This window comes from Ruditapes philippinarum, unplaced genomic scaffold (assembly GCF_026571515.1).
Source record: "Ruditapes philippinarum isolate M1 unplaced genomic scaffold, ASM2657151v2 ctg3350_1_1_1_1, whole genome shotgun sequence".
Taxonomy (NCBI): Eukaryota; Metazoa; Mollusca; class Bivalvia; order Venerida; family Veneridae; genus Ruditapes; species Ruditapes philippinarum.
Genome location: NW_026854069.1, coordinates 41,785 through 53,214, shown reverse-complemented (window position 1 = coordinate 53,214; position 11,430 = coordinate 41,785). Strand labels below are relative to the sequence as shown.

General features: G+C 31.2%; 1 protein-coding gene across 1 annotated transcript; it reads left to right on the top strand.

Moving 5' to 3' along the window:
* Positions 1-731: 731 nt before the first annotated feature.
* LOC132738850 (probable G-protein coupled receptor 139) lies at positions 732-3,104 on the top strand. The gene is made up of 2 exons (XM_060726453.1): positions 732-864; positions 1,698-3,104. Exon 2 carries the CDS (start codon positions 1,756-1,758, stop codon positions 2,815-2,817), a length of 1,062 nt encoding a protein of 353 aa, XP_060582436.1. The 5' UTR covers positions 732-864; positions 1,698-1,755; the 3' UTR covers positions 2,818-3,104.
* The last annotated feature ends 8,326 nt before the right edge of the window (positions 3,105-11,430 follow it).

Sequence of the window (11,430 nt, the reverse complement as noted above, 5' to 3'; positions counted from 1 at the left end):
AATACAGTTTATAATTGATAACCAATCACGGGAGAAGCAGGGTTTTTCAAGATTTGTTTTAGATTTTAACCACTTAACGATTATTTACATATAAGCATTATAGATATACTATGCTCATCCTTGAGTAAAATATTTCAATCACATGAATTTATTGAAATCTATAAAATTCTAATTGGATATGTCCAATCTGAATAGAAGAATGAATAAACTAAGTAAAGGAAACTGCGGCCTCTTTTACAGGTCAATTTATGTTGGCCTTTTCTTTAAGTGCCGTCTTTTTTAATGACACTATATATTAATATTGTGACTACATAATGTGTAGAATTTTAAACAATACATATCTACTTCTTTATGTGATATCTACAAAGAGACACTGCTGCAATTATCTATATTTTATTATATCAAATTTGAGTATAGTATATTTTTATATGTGCGAAATGTTTCACGCCAATTTTACATTACATGATGTTCTATGACACAAATAACGTATTAAAAGATTTCAAAAATGCGCTTTTATTTGATCTGATGAAAGGCAAACTCCTGGACATAAAATATGTAATGGTTACAATATATATGTAGATTATAAAACTAAAAGTCACTATTATGTTATTTATACCCTGATACCACTTTTGATCTCCAGCAATGACGAACATTGTCAGTCCTATATCACAAAAGAAAAATAAATGGTGATACAGCTTGAGCCAGTCTGCTACGTGAAATTGTTCAGGAGAGTTGAATTAAACGATGTATTGTACTTGCTCGAGCGAGTTTATTAGATATTGGTTATTTTCTCATTGAACACTGACGGAATATCAGTTGATTGTCAGAAAGGGATAATGTTATAAGATACTTTGAAACATTACTGTAAGTAAATATAGTTTTAATGTTATTAACGGATTTTCCCTACCATTCAAGAACATTTTGATATGAATGTAGTTTTGAGTGTTTAAAATAATTGTAGCTATAAGAATAAAATTAATGAAAATTTAATATCCTTTTTTAATTGTGCATTACACCATTTGGAATTAAGTAAAAATTTTCTGGTAATACTTATTTGATATGGAATTAGATTTTGAGTCGACTTGTGCTGATTTTAATGTAACGGTTTCATCTATGGATGAATTATTTTGGAAGGTATCCATTGCGGCATACTTCAATTTTGTTTATTTATTTTCGACGGTTTTTGTATTTTCTATGTTTTTTGTTTGTTTTTCATTAGTTACATTCCTTAGAGATCCCCTTAATTTTTTTTATTTGAATAAGTGATATCATACATAAGCATGCGTACGATAAATTGTTTTATGTTTAATTTGTCATTTGTTTCCTTCCAACCTTAATACAATTAGTTGTTTTTGTTTGACATTTATGACATATTTTGATTTTATTTTTGTATCTGAAAAAAATCGTAGCATATTATTATATGAGTGCATATTATGATTACTTTTTGTGCCCAATTTAAAATGAACTATATGTAAAGCAAGTTTTGCCTTTTTCAACTAAAATGAAAGTCATATAGAAGTAACGACAACTATCTCGTCGATACTGGTTTAACAAACATGAAATTTAATAGATGTTGTTTATTACAAAAGAAAATATCAAAGACATGAAATGCAGATTTAAGTTAAGATTGTTTTATCTTTGCAAGTTGATATTGTTATTTTCGAACACTAATTAATTTGTTATTGACTTTCTTTCAGCTTTCTGCAGATATATTCTACAATTGAAATAGCTCCATGTCAACGGAACACTGTACTGATGGACAACGACTCAACATTAAACGGTAATTTCTCCAGCAATGAACAGGACTTTGAAGAAACGCGACAATTTATTGCTTCACTTGAAAAATATGCAGTACCAATAATATGTTCTTTTGGATTGATTGCAAGTACGTTGTCTTTTACTGTGTTTGCTCAAAAATTCTTAAGAAGAAAATCATGCAGTATATTTTTAGCGGCTAGAAGTCTAAGCGACAATGGATTTCTAATCACTCTTTTAATTATGTGGACGTCTTCAGTGTTTGACTTAAATCTAAGTAGAATAGCTGGTATATGTCAAGTAATTGTTTTCTTCACTTACGTGTTTGGTTGTCTATCGGTATGGCTAGTTGTATTTGTAACAATAGAAAATTACATACGGATATGTAAACCTTTTATGGTCAATAGTTTGTGTCAAACAACGAAAGCTAAATATGCTGTGATAACGCTTGTAGTGTGTACATTATGTTGTTACAACTTTCCATTATGGACAATGACCGGAGAGTGTACACCAAAAGTTAAACACTACAAATTTCTTAGGATAATGGTTTATGTTGACAGTGTTATAACCCTTGTTGCTCCTTTAATTATCATGGCATTTCTCTTGTCTCGGATTGCTTTGTCTTCACTATCATCATGTGAGCGTCATAGACGTTTTAGTTCAACATCTGCACAGAGAATCAGTGACCTTAAGACAAAAGTTACAACAATGCTTCTGGCAGTCACGCTAATTTTTATCACATTAAACCTTCCCTTACATGTTGTGAAATTACGGCTTCTCGTGATATCATTCATTAAGGATCAAATAGATGTATCCACGCCAGTTGATTTAACCGTACAATCTATATCTCAACTGATTTATTATTTATCTTTGGCAATTAATTTTGTTGTGTACTATATTTTTGGAATGTCGTACAGAAGAACATTTATTGGTCTTTTCTCTGGAAGAAAAAAGAACGTATATTCTCAGACGGATTACAGTACTTTGGCGACTTCAAGAACTCGGAAAATTGGTCAGTCTGTCCAACCAGCACGGAAAACGGACAATCAAACTATAGTATAGTAAATGTACAAGTAAAAGAAGCTGAAACACGGATAGAATAAAGATTTAATTCTTATAGAGAGATAATCTATTTTACGTGCTGCTTCACTGATCACTTGTGTCTTTTTAATTATTTTTAAAATTAAATAATTCCCCAAAATACTTGTAATGATCTTAGTAAGGAAAAGGGTTAAAAACACTCAAAATGATATAAACAAAGTCACAGGTTGTCTTAACTTTATATTACAAGTACGCGTTAAACATTAAAAATTATTAAAATCATAAAATGTACAGTGTTCGTTTGATATTTTCAGTTTCATGCATGAACCATGAAGTTAGAATGAAATATTACCTTAACTTATACAGCTTACAAATATATTACTAAAACAATAATTCCCATTAATATTTAAATTTAAATTAATACTACCAGAATATATAAATTATGTAGTGTTAAACATCAAGATACTTCACGATGTTAAGTAGATTTAATGCGCATAAAATAATAAGCTTTATCGCACTGTACGTTTGTAACGTCGCTTTTCATTGGATAATAGAGATATTTTACATACTCGCGACTGCATTAAATTTTATAAACTTATGATCTTTCCTTCCGGACAGTTTAACCTTACAAATATCTTCAGCTAATATTTAAGTGTAACTAGATGTTGCCGATAGAAAGGAATAAAAACCAATTGCAAAATAATGTAAAACAAATCAATTGAAAAATATTATAACAGATCAATAAAGTCAGTGCACATATAGACGCCAATTTTTCATTATAGTGTGTTTTGTCTATGCTTTTAACCATTAGACATTCAACAGCTTATCTAAGAATGCTATTTTAATATGCTATATCTATTAACTGATTCTTTCTGGTAGTCTATACAAATATAATACTCGTGATCGGCCATCATACATTTAATACATCTAATGCAATCTTTCTAAACATATAACAAATATAACTTGATGACAATTTAATTAATAATTTTAAGCAATAATTCCAAATACATTTATCTTATATCATGTTCTATATAATACAGACGAAATCACAAACGCCGTCTTTTATTAGTTTAAGGGCATAAAATTGCTTATCGTTATGTGAGTTTTAAGGTGATAATGCTGCATTCCTATATTTTGAAACGAATTTTTAACTTTATTTAATATCTCTATCATTGATATATTCCTGGAAGAAAATATATCTAAGATTGTCATCTGTTATCAGCATATACATGTTCGATACTCTTTTATTTAATTCATCGATCAATTAATTTGGTCATCGCATAAATGTAGAATAAATATTTTAGTGTAAAGCTATTGGTAATCTGAAAAAAATAATGATATGATTATGATGTATAGTGATGGTGTAAATCATAACGTTAAATGTATAATATTTATTACTTACCCATGCTGATTTGCGACTCCGTAAAAATGGTATGGCATGGACGTGCTTAATTTTGGCATGACGTCACTCGCGATAAATGTTACTTTTACATAGGCGTTTCAATGCAAAATGTTTTTATTTTGCATTTTAAACAGTCTTTACTTTTGGGAATATATTAAATGGAATATATTTTTGTGTAGGTTAAATATTCAAATCGTTGAATAAATTAATATTTTCCTCGTCAGAGTCTCGCATTATATAATTTTATCTTGTTAAATAAATTTAGTATTGAACCTACACTAAATATACATATTCATATATGGTTTTCTGCACAGCAAACGGACAAAAATACATAAAATGAAAGGTTCCTGTCGCACAAATTATTCATTAATTTTTCTTCATTATCAAAAACTGTTGGTTTTTATAGACTTAATTTTATTTCGATTGTGTAAGGTCTCTAAGCTAATAGACACACCTTCGAATCTGTTCCTACAACCAACCAGTACCGAGCAATAATTATTATCATTATTATTATTATATACCACATTTCTATAGCACTCTTTTCATAAATAATAAATGTTCAAGAGTGCTTTACATAAATCCGATAAAACATAATCATATATATATATATAAGACATAATGTACAACATTAATTAAGTAAACCTATTAAACAATAATGATAATCTAAAACCAGTAAAGGATGGTAAGAAATACAGACACATTTAGTTTAAAATCAAGGCACAATTAAAATTGACACTGATAATATAGCAAAAGTAGTACATGTATGATGATTTATGAACTAACGTCCATAGAACTTTATGAAATAATGTGTTTTGAGAGCTCTCTTAAAACATGGCAAGGTATTACAGTCTCTAACGTCAGGTGGTAACGCGTTCCATAATTTCGCTGCGGCTGTCTGGAAGCACCTGTCACCATATCGTACTGTCCGAGATTTAGGCACAACTAATGTCATTGAGTTATTCTGGGACCTCAGATTTCTGACTGGGATGTACACGTCTATCATGTCTTTTATATAGGCTGGTGATTGATCGATGAGGGATTTATATGTATAAGTCAAAATTTTATGTTCGACCCGATACTCTACCGGAAGCCAGTGAAGTTCACGTAAGATAGGTGTTATGTGGTCATATTTGAGTGTTTTGGTCACAATTATAGCTGCTGTATTTTGAACATGTTGTAACTTGATCATTGACTGCTTAGAGACTCCATATAACAGTGCATTACAGTAGTCTAACCTAGAAGTAACAAGTGAATTTACTAGAGATTTGGTTGCTTTAACAGTAAGATAGGGTCTGATGTGACCGATTTGTCTTAATTGTGCATAACAGTTCCTACAGACATTATTTACATGTTGTTCCATCCTCATGTTCGAGTCAAGAAATGCACCAAGATTGCGCACACTAGATGATTGGCTAATTTTCGAACCGTCGACTGTTACTGTAACATCTGAAACAGGTTGTGCGTTATGTTCAGATGAGAAGATGATCAACTCTGTTTTATCGCCGTTTAGCTTCAGCATGTTGGCATTCATCCAACTTACAATATCTTCAAGACATCTTTCAATACGGTTTATATTCTCTTGAATTGAAATATTAGTCACTGGTTTGAAGGATAGATAGAGTTGTGAGTCATCTGCGAAGAAATGGTTGTTTAGATCATGTTTACGGCAGATTTCTCCGACAGGTTTCGTATACATCACATAGCTCTTGGGTCCCAGGACAGACCCTTGAGGTACACTGTACTCCATGTGGACTGGCTGTGATAGTTTGTTGTTTATGCATACAGTCTGGTATCGGTCGGTCAGGTATGACGTCATCCATGCGAGTGGCTTGCCTGTAATTCCAAAGTGTCGTTCAAGGCGGCGAAGGAGCGTTCCGTGATCAATTGTATCAAAAGCAGCAGACAAATCAAGCATCACGAGAATAGTCACATTGTTATTATCCAAAGACCGTAGAATGTCATTTGAACTTTTAACAATGCAGTCTCGGGCGAATGGAACTTGCGATAAGCAGATTGGTTGACCTCGTGTAGATTATTTGTCTTCAGATGGCTCTCAATATGATAAACAAGATCAACAAGGAAAGGCGGCGTTCAATGAACGCAACCCCCACTTGACCCAGCAACAAGAACCAATGGCAAGGAGCCCAGGGGGACCCCAAACAAAAACAGGACAGGGCAAAGACGGAGCACGGACAGGTTAATCATTAAATGATAATTAATTTGTAACTGATTAGGAATTCAAAGAAAATAAAAATAGGCCCACAAAGGGGAAGGGGACAAGTCGTACGTCAACGACCTTTTCCAAGATTTTAGACAGGAATGGCAAGTAAGACACAGGCCTATAGTTTTTCAGTTCGTTAGGATCTAGATTTGGTTTCTTTAGAAGTGGTCTTATTCGTGAGTGTTTGAACATTTTTGGTACATAAGCAGCATCCAAGGACACGTTTATAAAACTGGTTATCACTGGTGTTAGTTCATCTAGGCATTCTTTTAACAGCCATGTTGGAATGGGATCTAACTCACAGGATTTGGTGGCTGATTTTTTAATCAATGCATTCACTTCTTAATTGTTCTCAATAAGTGTAAAGATTCTTGCTTAAGTAAACAAGACGGGGTTTGAACCCATGCGACTAGCGATTATTAGATACTAATCAAACGTGCTAACCACTCGGCCATGTCGCCACTTTCGGTCATAAATTGTTGATGAGTATCCATGCCTAAAACAGTTTTCCTAATTAATTAGGTGATGTGCAAGATATCTTCTCAAAAAGATCTACAGTCGAATGATTAGATTTAAAATGTTGTTTTCAAGTTACTTATGTTTGTTTTGCAATATAAAAGTAATTCTATATTTCACATTGAAATAAAAAAGAAGTTGACAGAATCAATAACCTGATAAAACCTTATCGATGTCCTCAATTAATATAGTTCATATCACGCAATCAAATAATACTGGTGAAAGACTATACAAACATAATAATTAATCAAGCGGGCAAAGAAACTGGGGCATGGATGAATAGATGAATAAGAAGTGCATCGTAACACTTATATCGCGCGCCACGCACTGAAGGCTATATATGCTCAGGAACACATAATTTTTAATTAGGATCATATACATGTTTAAGTTAAAAATATAGAATTGAAATTGCTATCAAAGTATTCCATTGCTATGGAAAGTCAGTGGTCCCTATAGATTTAATTTGTTGCCTAAAGAAAACAATAATTGCTATGGAAAGTCAATGGTAGCCATGAAAATAAAAAAAACACGGAACGCTGAAAGAAAAAATAACTTAACAATAGTATATTGTATATGCTGCGATGCTTGAGGAAACTATAAACAATAAAATCAACGCAATAATCTAATTAAAACAAAATTAAACTTGCACATTTGCATTCTTTAGTTGGTTTTTTAAATTTCCAATAGGTGTAATAGGACCGATTATCAGTTAAGAATGCAATATGTAAATTTCAATCCTTGGTGTAGACAAAAAACGTGATGTCAATTTTCATAAATAAATGTTTACTTCTTTAGCCAGGTCACATTTCAAATCATTTTTGATAGTACAAATCAATCGTCTGCCTTAGAGAACAACATGACTACTATGCATTATGTACTGATTTATTTTTGCAAAAATATGAATAAGTTAAACTGGAAAGATTCAGGAAGAATATTCTACCAAAAAAGTAATACATTTAGCACTTTAAGTGAATAGAAAGCTAAGAATATTTTTACCTTTTAATAACAATTTTTGTCCTAGGCAATTGTAAATTTATATTATTGTTATTTGCTACTGATCATAAAATACTCCATATATGAGTCCGTAAAATGCGCACTTGGTCATGCTGCTGAGCAAAAAAGTTATACATGATTGTATAGATATGTAGTTTTAACTACTAATTTCAAACCAAGTCAAAATGTTTCAAATTGTTATTTTAAAAGAGATATTGGGATTTCAAACTATTTGCGCACATACATACTTTTCATATTTATCAGGCAAACAAAAGAAATTCATTGTGATTCCTTGATAATTAAATGAAAACGTTTCAAATTATTCTTAAATTAGTATGTTTGTATTATGTATACTAAATAAGAAAGAAAAGAGTGCAGAATCAGTTAAATATCTATGTCTGCTTTATCGGTGAATAAATTCAAATATTTTATTTACAAATTCAAATACCTTGTTAACGAGATTATTGAGTTTGAAGCCACTGTTTAATCAAACAGGTATTTGCTCTAACAGAGGATTGTTCTGTGGATGTAACACTGTAATTAAATCTAATTGTGAAAGCGATCCTTGCTTTTCATATTCATGTTTTATGTCTTATCCAATAAAGAAAATTCAAGCATTTATACTTTTAAATTTAATTTTATGGAATCGATACTCTTTAAGAATAATGATGAATAATTCGTGAAATTCAAGAGGAAATATCATTTAATTATACACTCTGGCACATCAATAAATTTTACATGGGATTAAAATAAAATATTGAAGAAACAATTAAATGAAAGATTACTTTAAATTTACACAATTTTAAACCGACCTTTTAAATTAAGGAAGAAGAAGAAGATAACGAGATTTCACAGTGAAGTGAGGAACAAGAGATATTTTCATTAGCAATGTGGGAGTTAAACTGTGGACAATTTCTCTTATCGGCGTATGACATATGTCGTTTTTACCCCAAACAAAAAAAAAAAAACAGTTACTTTTTTATATTATGAATTTAGCAATTTACGACTGATTTCATTAAAACGCGGGAAAAAGACACCCGTAACGAATATAACGTCAGACGTTCAACGATTACGCGAACGCTGCGAAAAAAAAATTGTAGACACAATTGCGGAGTAACTTTTTAAACTTTTAGATTAAATAAATCATTGTTATTTAACACTAAACGCAACAATTATTTCTATGTGAATTAAAAAGTTTGCAAAGTCATGAAAGTCAAAACACACGCCAAAATATTCGCCAGAGCTATACCCCCCCCCCCCCCACACTGGGGATGACTGCTTTTAATGCACTCACACAAAATCCAGTATCTCACTGGTAAGCATAAAGTTAGATGTTTTAGAAAAAGATAGCTTTTCCCCGGATATATATAAATATACATAGGGCGTGAAAGATGTTGCACAGTACTCCATGAACAGACTCAATAAAGCCGGGTACACATTTTTCATATAACGTTGTTACTTTTAGTGCTTCCGAGGGATCAACACTTTTCCAGTGTAGTTTTCTATTCATTACTTAGTGTTCAAGTTGCCCTCAGTTCAGGCATAAGCCTTACTACCTTAACGTAAATAATAAATCATTTCAATCCGTACATAACCGAGCATTTATTACCAGAGGTAGTAAGACTTATTTTATGATATTAGAATGTTGAATAACACAATATGTTGAAAGCTGATAAATTTCTGCTATATTGCATGTTTTTGTTTTGTTTCTAATTAGACATTTCATTCTTTATGAAAGTACAAATCTATTATCTTTCTTCCAGTACAATATCAAATTACAATAACCTTCCTTTTGATCAAGTGATAAGATATATACATAATATTTATTTAGAAATGTAATAACAATAAAAAGGTGTATGATGAAACAGACGAGCAAATTATATTGCAAGCAATTAAGTGCATGAGGAGATTAAAATAAATTTTGACGTTAAAATAAATTCTTTTAATTGCAAATTATGATGAGGAAAATGTTTTTAATTGCTTTAGATACATGGTTGTTTGGGTCTCTAAAGAGAGAGTCAGAGAGGGGGTAGTCAGGTACGTATTTGTAACATCTAATTCCTTTTACATGAACACATGTCATATCAGGTGTTGTAAGAAACACTTTTTATCTACTGCTGCACATTAATATGAAGTTATCCAATTATGGAAAAAATGTATTCTTTTTCGATGTTGAACTTTTGTCACAATAAAAAATTGGTCAAATAAAATCTGAGATATAAGGTTGTTATAAGATAACAAGATAAGATAAGATAAGATAATCTACTTATTATTGTTGTTGCCTTTGAAGCTTGCTCTTTCCTGTAGCGCCCAAGAACTCGCTCAATCAAACGGAGCGTTAAGCATTTTCAATTTTGTCGTTTTATGCGTTCTTTAGGGATTATATTTTGTTATTGTTTTGTGTTTGTTCTTTTTTAAATATGTCTGTTTAATGGCATTAGGTAAGTGTTTGAGAAACCTAAAATTGTTTATAGCACATTGTGGCTCAAGGCTATTTGTGTTATTTGTTAGAACTGGCATGCTTTAAGAATATTTTGACAATGGATAAATAGATTATAATTAATCATGTACATCATCGCACATAAGATTTATCATAGAATGTAAAATAGAATGTGTCATTTTCAACAAATTCTATCACTGTTTGTTAATAATTTGTCCCTTCTCATCAACTCTGTGCATCTGCCTGTTTGCAGTAGTTGCTTACGGGATTTCTTAAAGCTATATTCCGTGAACTGAACGTTGGTATTCCCTGTTGAGCTTGATTTATTTCTCCTTTTTTAAGTCGAATTACCAAATTAAGCATCACATCAAAATATTTTGGCAATTTATTCGCCTTTAAAATTAATAGTACCTAAACGAGTATGAGGTCAATATTTTCTAAGGTTCTGAATTAGTAAATTTAATTTTACACACATTTTTATGGAGGAAAAACACAACATTGTTTTATTAAACGAATAAATAATACTGTATGTTATCCTCGACTTTTACATTTTTTGTAACGTTATTGCACTGTAAATGACATAGCCTGTTTTGCTACTTCCCTATGTTCACGGAGATCGTTTTAATTCCAGACAAATGCTATTTGCTATTTAACATAAATTTAACATTTCTTTTCGTTCAATCTACAGATTTGGTTTTCCTCGATTTGTAACAGAAAATAACCTATTTCAACATTTCCAGACATTGTTCTAAAGACATTGAAATACATTACTCCAAAACAAAAATTGGCTTACCTGTAGTTTTTATTATCAGACAATATCTGATTCCTTTATCGCCACTTAATTATCAATCACTATTATCATATTTACTCGTCCTGATTATACTCTGTTTCAGCAAGAATAGACGCAATGACACTTGGAACTAGACTCTGATTGTTAAAGCAGTAATTGTGTTAGTTGTTGAGACACAGAATGCATCAATCCAATATTTCAACTCGCTATTTTTAGCTATGTAATCAATCATCGGTGTAATTATTGTACCCTATGGTCAACTCTAAATACCA